General features: G+C 43.8%; 1 protein-coding gene across 3 annotated transcripts in view; it reads left to right on the top strand.

Annotated features, from left to right (window-relative positions):
- Positions 1-17514, top strand: part of CBX6 (chromobox 6) — a 24033-nt gene extending 6519 nt beyond the window's left edge. The window contains exons 1-2 of one of the 3 annotated variants that reach the window (XM_084809865.1): positions 599-648; positions 10356-17514. In XM_084809865.1, coding sequence (XP_084665991.1) covers positions 634-648; positions 10356-11318 — 978 coding nt within the window. In that variant the 5' untranslated portion in view covers positions 599-633 and the 3' untranslated portion in view covers positions 11319-17514. Of the gene's footprint in view, positions 1-598; positions 649-10355 lie in introns of those variants that run through there. The other 2 variants (XM_084809864.1, XM_084809863.1) reach the window with 2 other exon arrangements.

Here is a 17514-nt window from a genome sequence, read left to right as displayed (position 1 = left end):
ATCTCATCTCAATCCCCTAATGACTGCACCCAGCAGCTTCATATAAACAGCATTGGAGACAAGATGGTACTTTGAAGCACACCACAGCAAAACTGCCAGGGGGCTGACATACAGTCCCCTAACACTATTCTCTGGAATCTGCCCTGCAGATAGGAGCATAAGCACCACAAAACCATGCCCCCAGTCCACAGAGACAATCTAGGAGGATGCCATGATCAAGTTGCACTCCCTCTGTCCCAATAAAGGTCATCCATCAGGGCAACCAAAGCCAATTCTGTTCTATAACCAGGCCAGAACCCAGACTGGAATGGGTCTAGACCATCAGTATCCTTCAAGTACACCTGTAGCTGAGTCTTTAGTAGAAAGAAACATGTTTTTGTAGTGGCTTGAGTGAGTTGGTATGTTTCTTGTGAACTGAGTTTGGAAGGCCATTTTAAAGTTCAGCAAACACACTCAGACACTCACACTTTTGCATTCTGACAGCTTCATAGTATATTGTTTAACTTGCATACATTTATTTGCTGAAATTGGGACTCATAATAACACAAATCTAGATGAGTTGCTTATTGAATGAAAATCCTTGGGTCTCTGTTTTCAGTTTCTCTTACCAGTTTGTGGTGCTGCTTTTAACAGATGGACCTTTATCAGGTATGTTGTTAGTAATATGGGGTTGCAATATTAAACGTTAGAGGAATCAGAGAGTGAGTATTTGAAAATGAGTAAGGTGCTTTAGTCTCATAGAGGGGAGGAACCCTTATGACTTTCTGGTGGGGTTTTCTGCCATGCCATCTTGTTGTTTGCCTGGAGAATTGCTCTTTAGCATAGCAAAGCAAACACAGCGAATGATAAATGGTTATTAAGTTAAATGGTTATTAAGTTAAAGCCTTAGATGAGTATTTATTGTCTTTTGTGCTAGTATTTTTAGAGACAAGTAACTAAGAAGAAAGTGGGAAGGAACTAAAAGATTTGCCTGCAGTTCTTAATTTGGGCACCAGATGGTGGGAAAAATTCATTGAGCCTAACTGAACTAAGAAAAATGGTGGTAGATATGCCAGTTACTCTGGTAGGATTTGGATGTTGTTGTTCAGTCATTAAGTCGTGTCCGACTCTTCGTTACCCCATGGACCATAGCACGCCAGGCCTTCCTGTCCTCCGCTCTCCCAGAGTGTGCTCAAATTCATATTGGTTGCATCGGTGATGCTATCTAGCCATCTCATCCTCTTGCCGTCCCCTTCTCCTTTTGCCTTCAGTCTTTCCCAGCATCAGGGTCTTTTCCAGTGAGTTTTCTCTTCGCATTAGGTGGCCAAAATATTTGAGCTTCAGTATCTGTCCTTCCAATGAGCAGTCAGGGTTGATTTCCTTTAGGATTGACTGATTGGACCTCCTTGCAGTCCAGGGGACTCGTAAGAGTCTTCTCCAGCACCACAGTTCGAAAGCATCAATTCTTCGGCGCTCAGCCTTCCTTATAGTCCAGCTCTCACAGCCATACGTTACTACTGGGAAAACCATAGCTTTGATTATACAAATCTTTGTCGGCAAGGTGATGTCTCTGTTTCTTACTATGCTGTCTAGGTGTGCCATAGCTTTCCTCCCAAGGAGCAAGCTTCTTTTAATTTCATGGCTACAGTCACCGTCTGCGGTGATCTTGGAGCCCAAGAAAGTAAAATCTGTCACTGCTTCCATTTCTTCCCCTTCTATATGCCAGGAAATGATGGGGCCAGATGCCATGATCTTAGTATTTTTAATGTTGAGTTTCAGACCAGCTGTTGCACTCTCCACTTTCACCCTCAACAAGAGGCTCTTTAGATCCTCTTCACTTTCTGCCATTAGGGTGGTATCGTCTGCGTATCTGAAGTTGTTGATAATTCTCCCGGCAATCTTAATTCCGACCTGTGATTCATCCAACCCGGCATTTCTCATGATGTACTCTGCATATCAGTTAAATAAGCAGGGCGACAATATGCAGCCTTGTCATACTCCTTTCCCAATTTTGAACCAATCGGTTGTTCCATGTCCGGTTCTTACTATTGCTTCTTGACCCTCGTACAGGTTTCTCAGGAGACAGGTAAGGTGGTCTGGTACTCCCATCACTTTAAGAATTTGCCACAGTTTGTTGTGATCCACACAATCAAAGGCTTTAGCATAGTCAATGAAGCAGAAATAGACATTTTTCTGGAATTCTCCTTCTTTTTCCATAATCCAGCGAATGTTGGCAATTTTGATCTCTGGTTCCTCTGCCTCTTTGAAACCAAGCTTGTACTTCCGGTAGTTCTCGGTTCACATGCTGCTGAAGCCTAGCTTGTAGGATTTTGAGCATTACCTTGCTGGCATGTGAAATAAGCGCAATTGTATGGTAGTTTGAACACTCTTTGGCATTGCCCTTCTTTGGAATTGGAATGTAAACTGACCTTTTCCAGTCTTGTGGCCATTGTTGAGTGTTCCAAATTTGTTGGCATATTGAGTGCAGCACTTTAACAGCATCGTCTTTTAGGATCTTTTAGCTCAGCTGGAATACTGTCATCTCCGCTAGCTTTGTTGTTACTAATGCTTCCCAAGGCCCACTTGACTTCACTCTCTAGGATCTCCGGCTCAAGTTCCGTGACCGCACTATCATGGCTATCAGGGACATTAAGATCTTTCCTGTATAGTTCTTCTGTGTATTCTTTCCACCTCTTCTTAATCTCATCTGCTTCTGTTAGGTCCCTGCCTTCTTTGTCCTTTATCATGCCCGTCTTTGCACAAAACGTTCCCTTGAGATCTCCGATTTTCTTGAAAAGATCTCTAGTCTTTCCCATTCTATTGTTTTCCTCGATTTCTTTGCATTGTTCATTTAAGAAGGCCTTCTTGTCTCTCCTTGCTATTCTCTGGAACTCTGCATTCAGTTGAATTTATCTTCCCCTTTCTTCCTTCCTTTTTGCTTCCCTTCTTTCCTCAGCTACTTGTAAAGCCTCCTCAGACAGCCACTTTGCTTTCTTGCATTTCTTTTTCTTTGGGATGGATTGAGTTGCTGCCTCCTGAACAGTGTTACGGACCTCCGTCCATAGTTCCTCAGGCACTCTGTCTATCAGGTCTAATCCCTTAAATCTATTCCTCACCTCCACTGTGTATTCATAAGGGATATGATTTAGGTCATACCTGAATGGTTTAGTGGTTTTCCCTACGTTCTTCAATTTAAGCTGAAATTTTGCAAGAAGCAGCTCCTGATCTGAGCCACAGTCAGCTCCAGGTCTTGTTTTTACTGACTGTATGGAGCTTCTCCATCTTTGGCTGCAAAGTACATAAACAATCTGATTTCGGTATTGACCATCTGGTGATGTCCATGTGTAGAGTCGCCTCTTGTGCTGTTGGAAAAGAGTGTTTGCTATGATCAGCGTGTTCTCTTGGCAAAACTCTATTAGCCTTTGTCCTGCTTCATTTTGTACACCAAGGCCATGCTTGCCTGTTATCCTTGTGATTTCTTGACTTCCTACTTTAGCATTCCAATCCCCTGTGATGAAGAGGACATCTTTTTTTGGTGTTAGTTCTAGAAGGTGTTGTAGGTCTTCATAGAACCGATCAACCTCAGCTTCTTCGGCCTCAGTGGTTGGGGCATAGACTTGAATTACTGTGATGTTGAATGGTTTGCCTTGGATTCGTACTGAGATCATTCTGTCGTTTTTAGGATTGTACCCCAGTACTGCTTTTCCCACCCTTTTGTTGACTATGAGTGCTACTCCATTTCTTCTAAGGGATTCTTGCCCACAGTAGTAGATATGATGGTCACCTGAATTAAATTCGCCCATGCTTGTCCATTTGAGTTCGCTGATTCCCAAGATGTCAATGTTCAATCTTGCCATCTCATGTTTGACCACCTCCAGCTTACCTTGATTCATTGATCTGACATTCCAGGTTCCTAAACAATATTGTTCTTTACAGCATCGGATTTTCTTTTCACCACCAGACACATCCACAGCTGAGTGTCCTTTCGGCTTTGGCCCAGCCACTTCACTCTTTCTGGCGCTACTTGGAAATGCCCTTTGCTCTTCCCCAGTAGTATATTGGACACCTTCTGACCTGAAGGCTCATCTTCCGGCGTCATATCTTTTAACCTTGTGATGCATTCCATGGGGTTTTCTTGGCAAGAATACTGGAGTGGGTTGCCATTTCCTTCTCCGGTGGACCACATTTTGTCAGAACTCTCTGCCATGACCGGTCCGTCTTGGGTGGCCCTGCACGGCATAGCTTATGGCTTCACTGAGTTACACAAGCCCCTTCGCCACAACAAGGCAGTGATCCATGAAGGGGCCTGTGTGGCATAGGTTATGGCTTCACTGAGTTACGCAAGCCCCTTCGCCACAACAAGGCAGTGATCCATGAAGGGGTGGATTTGGATACAAAAGTATAATTGCTTCATTGGCATAGTGAGTAGTTGGACAGTTCAGCCAGTCAGAATGTAATTATTAAGTGTCTACTAGTTGTAGGCATTAGGATATACAAAGAGGGATCTTTGTATGGTCAAATAACTCAAACTCAAAAATATAACTTAAAACAGAATCAAAGATAAGTTATAATCTACCAATAATATGTAGACTTAAACTATGTTGTCCCATAAAATAGCCATATTTGTGGAAGAATTGGGAAATCTATTCATCACTTAAATATTTGCAAAAACAGGCATTCCAGGGTGTAATGGTGCAGTAGATCTTCTGCTATCCGTTTATTGGAAAGGACAACTGGGATATTATGAGAGAGAGTATTTGTGATTCAGTGGGTTGGATTCAGATTTTATTCCTCCAATGGGAGCAGTGCCTGAGCAGAGTTCCATTCACAACCCTCCTGCTGGTGGAAGTTGAGTGTGTGTGTGTATGTATGGGGGGGGTGGAATAGAGAGACTTTCCTCCTCCTCCAGTCCCGAGCACCACCTCCCCCACTGCACTGGAGACTTCCCCAAGCATCAGGAGGAGTAGGGGTTTGCATGGGGAAATCCATCTCCCCACCCTTCACTAGTGGGATTCCCCTGCCGAATCAGATGCCTCCCATGGACAGAAGGAGGCCTTCCATGGGAGGCTGATGTGGCATCCAACTTAATGGGAATATTCACATATAACACAAAACCATGGCAGAAAGGAGCCTGTGAGAAACCTCGTGCTTGTGTGCTGCCCCCTCTTCCCACGCAGCTGAGAGGAGCAATAAACCAGAATTCAGTTTCACTTTATCAGAAACCTGGGTTATCGTTAGGTATGAACCAGGGATTGTGGTTTAATAGAAATTCTAGTCAACTGCTAAAAAGCCAACAACAAACCTGGGGTTGTTTTGCTGGCTTGTTTAACAAAGTAGATTTTATTTTAAAATCTAATGTCTGAGTCGCATGCAATGACAGATCAGGTAAAGCAAAACTGAATTCTGGCTTTTATAAAGGCCAGAAGCACAGAACATAACAAAACCATGTAAAAATCCTGAGAACACAAGCAGTAGTTTTCTAGCCATGCAGCCCTTTGCATGGAGAAGATTGAGAAAACTTTTACGGGAATCTGAGTTCAGTAAAAGCTGACCCCATAGCAGGGACTTGTCCAGTCATGCAATAGCCTCCGTTTCTGTTGTCAGTGGTTTAGTGAGCAAATCAGAATATTACTTAGTGGCTGGACCCATCTTTCTAGTGACTCTAAACTTACATCTCAAAAGACCCAGCTAGTTTGAACCAGTCAGCCCATTATAAAAAAGAGCTTAAGTTTTTAGATTTGTATTGAGAAAGAAAGAGATGTGATAGGCCTATTCAGGTTGCCTGGTAGGATGCCAACTTACCAGATACTTTAGGAGGCACTGTTGAGCTACATCAGAATATAGTATTGCTTAACTTTGTGGATACATTTCAGCACTGAAAGTGAGAGTAGGGGATCTTCATTGAAACAGGTCTTCAATATCTTTTGGGATTTGGGTTAGCCATGGAGAGGTTTGGCAATTAGCTAGAAGTTTGTATTCTATAACAATATAAAATAATGTGTATTAAGCATGCACAGCCCTAGCCAGCATAGCCAGTGGTGAGGGACAGGGATTGTTGGCCAAAACATCTGAAGGGCCACAAGTTGCCCACCCCTGATTTATATAGTGCATTTAACTGCATTTACTTTGTCTTAGTAATCCTCACAATAGTCCTGTAAGATAGATCAACATTATTATCAAATTGTAAATAGGTGGCTAAGGATAGTGATTTCATGGCTGCAGTGAGATTTGTTTAACCTTCGCATAATCCATGGTCCCTGAGTTTGGACAACATGACAAGCCGCAACTTGAATATTCAAAACGGTTGCCCACTTGCGGCACAATCCGCCATGGTGAGCACAACTGTTTGATCGTGCAAACTTGGCCCACTATATGTAGGTGAGTTAAAATGTCTTGCACTAGGCCGTTCCAGGTTTTTTTAGTAAGAATTGCAGATTTGTGGTTACGGAATCTCGTTCTTAGGTCCGTTGTAGTTTTTCCTACATATTGCACGCGACGTTAATTTTTTTAAACATTCAGTTAAATGAATTACATTAGTGGAAGTGCATGTTTCTGATTGTCTAATGAAATAAGTTTTGTTGCTAACTGTGCTCTTAAAAAGTGGGGTTTTGAAGGTAACTGCAGGTAATGCAACGGGCTGATTTACATTGGTGTGATCCTGGGTTGCAAATACCTTGTTTAAGTGCTGCTTTAACTAGTAATTTATGTAGATTGGGTGATTTTCTGAAAACAATGCATGGTGGAGAATTAGAGTGCAATGCTATGCATGTTCAGACATAAAAAGTGCTACAACTTCCAGCATTCTCCAACCAGCACAGCTGGCTGGAGCACATTTTCTGTCTAAACGCATGTAGGATTGCACTCTTAGGGCGCAATCCTATGGGGATAGGCGGCCACCTCCAAACTCGAAGGCAACCACCTATCCAATGCAGGGCAGGGGAAGCACAAAGGGGATCGTTCCCTCTGCACTCCTGCTGCCCTGCATTTGCAGCTAGATTTTGGCTGTCTAGTTGCAGGGTGGCAGAGCAGGGGAGGCGGCTGCCGGACAACACATAAGATGTGTCGTACCGGCATTTCCACCTTCCCTGCCCCGGAACGCCCTGTTTTGGCTGCTCCGTGCTCCTCTTTTGAGCATGGAGGCTGGACCTTTTCTGCGCTGCCTGTGAGGCAGCGCGGAATGGGGGGAAGGTTGGTTCCTGGAAAACCACATATCCTATGGCCGTCTAGCCACTGATTAGCGGCCGTAAGATTGCTCCCTTAATGGCTTCCATTAAACGTGCACAGTTGGCTATAATAGGGTAACTGTCTTTCATAATCTGGTGGTAGTTAGGGGCAGTAGAATGGTTGTTGTTGTTCAGTCATTCAGTCGTGTCCGACTCTTCATGACCCCATGGACCATAGCACTCCAGGCCTTCCTGTCCTGCGCTCTCTCCTGAAGCGTGCTGAAGTTCATATTCATTGCATCAGGGATGCTATCTAGCCATCTCATCCTCTGCCGTCCCCTTCTCCTTTTGCCTTCAGTCTTTCCCAGCATCAGGGTCTTTTCCATGGAGTTTTCTCTTCACATTAGGTGGCCAAAATATTGGAGCTTCAGCTTCAGTATCTGTCCTTCCAATGAGCAGTCAGGGTTGATTTCCTTTAGGATGGACTGATTTGACCTCCTTGCAGTCCAGGGGACTCGTAAGAGTCCTCTCCAGCACCACATTGATTCGAAAGCATAAATTCTTGGGCGCTCAGCCTGATTTTACCGATACTTGGTTGATATTGTGACTGGGGTATCTGTGACTAGGGTATCTTTATTGTGGGAGATGTTCTTTAAGTTCTTTACGTATTTGAGACATTTTCTTTATTGAAAATGTGTTTTATCCTAAGAGCATAACTATATGTAATGTTCTTATTTAGATGGTTCAAATGACATGCTTTATAATTAAGGTACAAGTGGGAATCTGTAGCTTTATAATATAAGTATTTTATTGGCATTAATGGTTAAGCGGATATCCAGGAAGGTAATTTTCGCTTTTCAGTTGTGATCTTGCTGGTACCCTTTTATTGTGGGGTGAGTAGTGTTGATAAAATTCTCCAAGCTATCTCATCTATGTAATGCCACCATATGCTGGACTTGTAGATGGACATTCTGGGAACAGTTTTTTCGAGTTCTCCCATATGCCAATAGATTAGCATACGATGAGGTCATACTTGTTCCCACTGCTATACCTTGGATTTATAAATAGTGATTGTCATTGAACATGAAATTGTTGCAAGTGATTACCAGCTTTGCTAGGGAGGTTAAGACTCCAGTATTGATTTCCTCTCGCCGCCATGGCTTCTGTCACCTACCTCTGTGCTCACCTCAGCAGCCTTAAGGAGGAATCTGAAGGAGTGGAGTGTGACAGCGGTGGGGGGAGGGGAGGAAGAAGAGGTGAGCAAAGAGGAAGGAAATCACACATTTGGGCAAGCAGAAGAGGAAGGGGAGGTGATGAGTCTGGCAACAGGAAGGAAATCGTGTGCAGTGGGAGGAGGAGGTGAGCATGGCGGAAGGGGAAGGAAATTGCAGGTGGGCAGAAGAGGAGGTGAGCATGGTGGCAAGGAGAAAGAAGAAAGAGGTAGTGTAGGAAGGACATCCCAAGAGGGGAAAAGGAGGAAGGAGAGAATCTACAGGGCGGGCAGAAAGGAGAGAATCTACAGGGGGACAGAAAGAAGAGAGTCCACGGAGGGGACAGATAGGACAGAATCCATGGAGGGGAGGGGCAGAAAGAAGAGAATCTATGGGGGAGCAGAAAAGAGTCTCTCCCCCCAAAATGACAAATGTACCCCCCAGCCTGTGAAAAAATGACAAATGCACTGACAGACCTAAAAAGGTTACCTACCCCTGACATACAGTGATGAATTGCCACTGTCTTAGTTTCCTTATCTTTCTCTTGATGTAGGGAAGCCTTCCCCAACCTGGTGCTCTCCAGATATTTTGGACTACAGCTACCAGCATTCCTCACCATTGGCTTAGCTGCTGGGTGTTGAAGTCCAAAACCTCTGGAGGGCACCAGGTTGGGAAAGCCTGATGTAGAGTATTTTAAGATCTCTTTGTGGGGGTAAAAATATCATTCTGTGCATATAGCAACAAACATAATCGTTTCTCCCAGTGAGATGAAAACTTGTTCTTTTGAAACTAGAAGACCCAAAATACAGCCCTATGACTCCTGTCCAAGTAATCGGAATTGTTTATCTTTACCTTTGAACAAGAATTTGCATATAGTGGTCATTATCAAGATCAGCAGCTAACGGTTAATAATTAGCCTAAACATAACTGTGTTCTTCTCATTTAAAGCTGCTTTCATATCATAAATTCACAATAAATAGTCTGTTTTGAAATAATTGTATATGCAATGGTTAAATGTGTCGACATATTGATGGCACCATACCTTCCTTAAATCCTGCTTCTTCATGTACTAATGCTCTTCTCCAAGCTCAACAATTTTTCCAACAAATTTTTGTTCTGGTACATAGAGTGGCTGGGTAGCTGGCCAGATGGGCAGCTAATAAATCTAATAATAATAATAATAGAGGGAATAGCCTTTGGATGCTGTAAAGGAGGATCTGCATGCAACTTGTTTTTCAAAATGGAATTGTTGTTGTTGTTGTTGCCCATTCTTATGGGAGACCTCCTGAGCTATCCTGAGTGAGTGGCTTTTCCTTTCAGATGTAGATGTAATTGTCACTTCAAAGACACAATACTAGCTAGCACAGTTTGGAGATGAAAATGTTTATCTTTTAAATGGCTATTCGAAAACCATCCTGTTGCATATACATGAAGTTTTGTGGATTCTAACTTTTGCTGCACTGCACTCAACTAAATGAATGCCCCAGCATTAACTATCTGACCCCAAGGTTAACTAATAGACATCTTAGAAGAGTGCCTTCTTGAGTTCTTTAGGGTGCAATCCTATGCATGTTTAGACAGAAAAAAGCCCTACACTTCCTAGGATTCCCCAGCCAGCATGGCTGGCTGGAGGATGCTGGGACTTGTAGGACCTTTTTCTGTCTAAACATGCATAGGATTGCACCCTTAAATGTCTTAAAACAATCCCAGTATGCTAAAGTATAATGTAAAACTCAGAGAGTGCAAAAGTATGGAAATATGTTCCTTATATCCTGGTTGGGCCTTCTCTTGCTGCAAGCAAATCATTTTTAGGCTGGATTAAGCTTGGGCAAATCACTCAGCTCATTTTGGGTTTGGGCCTTGCTGGATTTGAACTCCAGGCCTATGCAGAGCCCAGTCCCTGCTTCCTCCAGTTGGGCTTTGGATAACCATAATTTAATAGGTAGAGCATGTTTTTATTCCAATCTAACTCAATTTTTCCACTTTCCCCCACCCACTGCAGGCTCGGGCCCAGGCGGAGGCCCTACACATTGGGGATGTACATTTTTCTGTCAAGCCTGGTTCTAGCACATCCTCGCCTAAACTCCACTCAAGTGCTGCAGTGCACCGGCTGAAGAAGGACATTCGGCGATGCCACCGTATGTCCCGGCGCCCTTTGCCCCGCCCAGACCCCCAGAACAGTGGAGTGGGTGGGGGCACTGGCATTCGCCCTCCCATCTCTCCTTTTTCGGAGACCGTCCGCATCATCAACCGCAAGGTGAAGCCTCGTGAGCCCAAGCGCAGTCGCATCATTCTCAACCTGAAGGTGATTGATAAAAGTGGGAAAGCAGCTGGTGGGGGAGGAAGCTTGGCACGGTCCAAGATCCCGTCGCGAAACCGTGTCATCGGCAAGAGTAAGAAGTTCAGTGAGAGCATGCTTCGTAACCAGATCCGCCACATGAAATTTGGAGGCTTCCCTCTGTACAACAAGCCATCTGCTCCAGCCCCATCCTTGGAGAGCAAGACAGAGGCAGGAGGATCTCAAGGTGCCTCGTGTGGGCTTATGGGCTCTGCAGCCTATGATGCCCGCAGTTCCAGCTCCTCTGACTGCCCCTCACCAGCTCCACACTCCTCATCTGATCCAGATGATTCTCCACCAAAGCTGCTTCCCGAGACGCTAAGCCCTGCCATTCCTGACTGGCGTGAGTCAGAGGTCCTCGATCTGTCAATTCCACCAGAGTCAGCAGCCACCAGCAAGCGGTCTCCTTCCGGGGGAGGTGGTGGTGGTCAGATGCCGTCATCTCCATCATCTTCTGACCCAGAGCAGGAGGCTGGTGATTGGCGCCCTGAAATGTCCCCTTGCTCTAATGTGGTGGTCACTGATGTCACCAGCAACCTCCTGACAGTCACCATCAAGGAATTCTGCAATGCAGAGGATTTCGAGAAGGTGGCAGCAGCTGGAGGTGGTGGTGGAGGCAGCAAATGAGAGGCTGCATTCCTCTTTCACTGGGGTTGGGGGAGGAGGATGGGACAGGGAGGCTCTACCGCAAGTTCGTGCATGGTGTGAATGCCTGTTTTCTCCTCTCCTCCTCCTCATCCATTCTTTCTCTTTTTACTTGGAAATTGTGGTGGTAGAGGAATGGGAATAGATGTGTTTGAAGTTCCCAAATGTCACAGCTGCTACGGTTTATGGTGAGACATAAGTTTCTCCAAGTTGCAGTGACTCGGAGACTGGTGAATAAGAACTTGAGTGGATAGGTGGGTATGTCTAAATGAGGAAAGATATATTTTCCATTCTGTTTAATTAAATGAGAACCTTTTGCTAAATGCATAGGCAGAGTCTGTATTCCCTGTTTTACAGCTCTCTGCAGCTCTATCCATGTCACCTTTCTTATATCTGAGTTGAGTAAGATAGCTAGCATTAACTGTACCCTAAGAAGCATAAACTTTTGAGGAGAAGGGAGGGGCTTCTACAGAACTTCTGAAGGGATATGCGTGTCCTAACCCTGCAGTGTACTCCTGGGCATTCTTCCTTTTTGCATATATTAGAGGTGCTAACTTGGTAAATGTGACAGTTTTCATGGTGGGGAGCCATGTGAGTCTGTTACAGCAAAAACAAAGTCTTGTAGCACCTTAAAGACTTACCCATTCATTATGGCATAAGCTTTGTGGGAGGAAGTCCACAAAAGCAGTTTATTAGTTAATAAGGTGCCACAACGCCCTTAGTAATTGTGCGAGCCCTTATAGACAGCCTGCATTCTCCCCCTCCCATCTGTCTTGAACCATTTCTCTGTCAGTCCTGGTTCTAGCATACCCTGCAGGGTTTTTAGTCAAGCCAGAGTTGCGTCAGACTTATTATCAGCCTTGTCCTGTACTGCTGCTGCTCTTCCTTCTCCTTCTTTACATCAGAGGCACCTGGGTCCCCCTCCTGAAACTTGCTAATGGTGAAAAGGGAGAGGAGCCCCACATCTGCCCTTCAGTGTGGGAGATGGAGATATTGTGCAGTGCCCACTATTTTTATTTTTCATTGGTGAACTTAATTCCATCATCCCTCCAGTGGGGTGGGTAAAAAGTGTTTGCTACTTGTGCTTTCCCCCATCTACATGTAAGTGAGATGGGAGAATGTTCCCATCTGCACTTCCCAGGATCTCAATATGCCTCTACAGTTGCCAACCAAAGGTGCTAAGAACCTGTTGTAAAATCTTACTCTGTGTCTCTCAGATCTTGGTATGTATGTGTGGTGTGCATGTACAGTGTATGTTTGCCTCTCCCTCCCATCCACCTGTCCACAACACCTTGCTTTTCATGAATTCATTCTGACGAGACCTTAACACTTTGTCTTGAAAGCAAGTAATAATGTGGCTGCTTTTGCTATCTCCCCACCATCACCCATAAGCTATTAATAACTATGAACTCATATATTGGTGTTCAAGATGCACTGCAGAGGTAAAACCATTTCTGCAACCTTCTATTTCATGGTTCTTCTGTCAATTTATGTTCCAGCCTTCCTGCAAACTTCCCTTCTCCTCCTGTGTGCCTCTGTTTCGTTTCCAGTGGCGCACGCGCGCACGTGTGTGTAGTGTTGCCTGTCATACTATTTGTAAACTTTGTTACACTGTAGAGGGAAGGGGTGTGTTTGAGGTAATAATTCTTAAGGGCTTGTCTGCATGCTACGCTGTCACTGAAATAACTAAATCCAGTTCTTAATGGCATCTCTCTTCCCTGTATTCCTGTTTGAACTTTCTACTTTCAAGGGCTTGCTTAGTGTGCTCTTTTTTTTATTTTTTATGTTGAGTCAATTATTTATCAGTTCATGTAAAAGGCTGGTGCTGCAAATATTGTGGTTTTTGCTTCTTGATTGACAAGGTTTTAAAGTGGGGTGCTTTGACCTCGTCACATAAGGAAGGACTTCCTCTTCTCTGTCCCCCCATCCTGTGTTCTTTTAAAGCTGCCCTACCTTTCTTCATTGACTTTGCAAAATTCTACTTGGCTACATCTGTGTTTAAAAAGAAGCTAGGTACAGGGTTGATTGCCAAGTCCAGGATTGAGAGAGGATGTGTGATGATACCTTATTAATAATCTTAAATGTAAGTGTCTATACATAGAGATGCCTACCAAAAGCAAAATGTATAATGTTAAACAGTGTGATTGTCTGTGACAGTTTGAGTGTAGTCAGTATCTAAGACATATGATTCAAAATGTTGCTGTTCCTTTATCTTACCATGCAACACCTTTTGTGTCTTTTAAAAGCGATTTCAAAACCAGTGAAATCTACACGGTGTGCAGGGTTATGTACCTCTACGCTCCTCCCACTGATGTACAAGTCCAAGGCTTTCTGTAATTCCACAGGTGCATGCTTTGGAATAGCTGTTTGTTCTTTTCATGGGTTCAGTGAGACAGGCTGTATCATTGCTTTGCCTCGGAAGAAGTGGGAGGCTTTTTCATGGGAGTTTATTTTAATGGCTGTAGCTTCAAAGGTGGGTGGGCTGGGCTGAGGGTAAAGATGTATAATGGTGGGTTAGCAGGGAGACTTGTATTAAAGAGAAGACTTTAAAGGAGAAAAAAAAATAGAATAATTATTTTATGAAGCTGCAAGAGAGGAACTATTATACTGGATGGGTGCATACTAGTCAATCGTGTTTTGAGATTGCTTGGTATGTTTGTGTGGTGTTTTGTTTTGAAGTTTATCTAATATTTGAACAAGTAGATGGGCAATATAAAAGGGAATTTTAATAGGAAATTCTTCAGATATTTTAGCACATGTTCTCTTGGCCGGTTTTCTCCACACACACACCCTTTCCCTGAAGTCTCTTGTCGCTTTGGCTTCTATGAGTTTCCATAGAGCAGGGCTTTTGCCTTCCATAGACATGGTGCAAAGTTGTAGCCCTTTACAAGCTGGCTGACTTAATGTAAAGTACCTCCAAAGGCACCAGGTTGACTTTTTTGTTCATCCTGTCAGTGTTGGAAGGAGGATAGGGCAGGGCACTAGCTTTGTTGGAGTTTGTCCCCAAAAGAGAGACCCAGTACTAGAAATAATGCAGTGGGGGCACACAGAAACAGCTTCACATGGTATGGGAAAGACAATTTCGCATTTCTCCTTTATGACCACTTTAACATGAGGGTAAGGGAGGCACACATTTTGGGGAGATGCTCATGAGGTGCATTTGGCTAAAATTCCTGGGTTGACTGTGTGTCTTCAAACATGCGGCATCCTCCACATATTAGTGTTTCCTTATATGATACATGATAAATAGGAACACATTTTTCCCATAATATGTGAAGCAGCCTGTGTCTGAGAGGGGGCTGCCCATCTGCTGGTAGAAGCCTTAGACTTTTGGGACTCAAATCACAATGCTTGAATTAAAAGTAGTTAATTGCTGCCACTACAGGAAGTGCATCAAGGAAATACCTGTAGCTGCAGGAGTTCAGTGCAGTGGTGGCTGATAAGCTGCCATCATTGCCTATCCTTCTAGCCCACTTCAAGTAGCAGCAATTTGAATTAAGTTGGTAGTCCCTGTCTGGCTCATAGCTGTCATGTGCTGATTCAGCTACAGCTGAGATTCCAGACCCCTGTCTGGAAGCACCCTAAAGGGTTTTCCCTGGGGAGGAGGTAAGTTGACAGCAAAACCCTGGCAGGTTGATACTGAGGAGCCAGTTGGATGGAGTAGACCCTGGTGCTGTGCTGGTAGCTTGTTGCATCAGTAGCTGGCTATGTCATGATGAATAGGCTAGAGATGTGGACTAGATTAACTAGTCCTCAGAGTTGTGGGAGACTTGAGTTTGCGTAGCATCCAGAGCCATTCTGATGCCTAGATAAGTCTGCTGTTCTGGCTAGACTTTGGCCACTTTGACATTAACAGCCCCAATCCCTAATTAAGTTCCTTGGGGGTTCTGTACTGTCAGGATTGTATCAGCCTGGTAGCTCATTTGCTCCCAGAGACTTGAACTTTTCCCTCCTTCAGAAGAACCATCACTCTTGAGGAGGGAGGATCAATGTGTGCAATGTTGGAATGGAGGGTTGGTTCTTTTTGCCTTGGAATCCCCCCCTTCTCATTTAGCACACACTTTCCAAAAGCAAATTGCGTTGATCTTTCCTGTTAAGAGGCAACCACAGTCCCTGCCACAATGTAGCCACTAGAGGGTGACAGAGAGCTACTGTTATTTAGTGACTTCACTTCACTTGATCTGATTGCCTTGAATCTTCATGATTTTTTCCTGTGACAGAAGATAAGAGGCATCCTGTACACAGACTTTATTCAAAGGTGGCATACGAATTGGGTGTGGGGGAAACCAGGAGAATATTATTTGTGTCTTTGCCATGTTTGTTCTCCTTTTTGTTCTTAGAGAAGAGAGTTTGATGAAAGGGGGGAGGGGGGAAGAAAGAAAAGACTAGTTTTGCAAAAAAAGGGGGGGGGAAAGGAAAAGTTTTTTGTAAAAAAAAAAAGGTAATGAGATTTTTACAGACAGAGGAGGATAGAGAATTTAAAACTATTAAATGCAGTGATTGCACAACTGTAGTGATATTAGCTGATCCTTAAAGATGAGAGTATTTTTAGTATTAGTGTGTGGTAGGGAGGGTGGTGTTCAGATCATTCAAACTGGGTGAGGGAAGAGCAAAGAGTGTGAGAAGAGCAGCCGTTTCAGAGCAGAAGCAGCAAGTCCGTGTCTTAGAAAAATGTATTTTTCTTCTCTCTGCTACCCTTAACTTGAGGTGTGGGGAGAATACCTTCCTTCCCTCCCTAGATATGATGGAGCCAGAGTTCAGCCTTGTTCTGGCAAAGCTTTGTCAGATGGGCTATGTGGCATTTTATCAGTAACTTGCTGGTGCAAGTTAAGAGTGTGGACATCATAATAACCTTCTGAGGTGAGACCTACTGAATTAAATGGAACATGTTGCTGCTTTGTGGCTGTTCAGTAAGATCTAGGATCTCTGACAAGCAAGAAACGTCTCTTAGGCAGCTATGAAGCTAACAAAGTCTTAGAAGCTAGCAAAACATTCTCATTCATCAACATATCAATTTCAGTAAATACTGGAGTTGACATTCAAGAAATCTCTTTAAATAATCAAACTCACTGTACATCCTACAAGTCCATGTAAACTGGAGCTTTCCTATGTCAGGAGAAAAGATCAGGCCTTCTTGAGGATGGCAAACACTAAGTCAAGCAGCTTGGGTTGCAGTGGTTGCTTTCATTCTTCACCCTGAAAAAAGCAGGTGAAAGGAGCAAGGGAGACCTTACGGACCAAGTATGTGATTAACATTTTGGAGAAGGGTCCCCATAAAAGGGAATAGTCCACACATAAAAAGGTGAATGTGACCTGTAATCTAAGTGTGTTGAATGCCTTGCAAGCCATTTGGATAGATACAAGTCAGAGGAACAATCTCCTGGTGTTTATAGAGTGCAGATTGGAATAAGTGGATAAAGGACGGCAGTTCTTAATGGAGCAAAATTGTGTCCTGCTCCTCTGTGTGCAGTGTTCTTTAGTGTCTGTGGAAATAGCTTTCATGTTTATCTCCTGCATATAAAGTTGCACCTTTGTTACATGCTCCTAATTATTCACTTCTAGCAGCAAGGCAGAGCCAAAATGGAAATTTGGCATCTGTTTAGGAAGAAGTATTAGATGTATCTCCAAGAAATCAAAATCTTTCCCAATAGGGTGTCCAGGTTTATGCCTGCATTGTGTAGAGATCTGGTTTTTATCTATTCACTCTTAGGGAAGCTCCCTTTTTCTCACCTATTCCTTACCAGTTGAACTGTGATATCCTCATTCAGTGGGACTTCCATCCTATGTTCCTGTATATGCTAGCCTGTATTTCATAATTGATTTTTGATAGTTATGGTTATACCTACAGGGAGTGGGCAGTGATAAGGAACTGCATAAGAACAGCAAGCCAGACCTGTGATTCTGAGTGAGCTGCTCAAATACTGTGCCTCCCGTCTCAGGAGGAGAATTTGCCTTTGTCTGGGGAGGACTAAATTATTGAGCAACAAAGAAAGGGTGTGCTGTCTGTAATATTACCTCCATTATAAAATGGCTGTTATCTGAGCTGAATCTTCTGGTCAACAAGGTCCCATGTATGGCCTTTTTTGTTTTGAGGAGGATCAGTTGCATGAGTGAGCAACTCTTTGGGCAACTGAGATGGAAGAGGAAAAAAAAAACAGGACAAGAGTATTTTTTTCCC

Source organism: Heloderma suspectum, chromosome 7 (genome assembly GCF_057233095.1).
Source record: "Heloderma suspectum isolate Gila_16-S chromosome 7, 16-S_ref, whole genome shotgun sequence".
Lineage (NCBI taxonomy): Eukaryota > Metazoa > Chordata > Lepidosauria > Squamata > Helodermatidae > Heloderma > Heloderma suspectum.
This window is presented reverse-complemented; position numbering and strand designations above follow the sequence as displayed.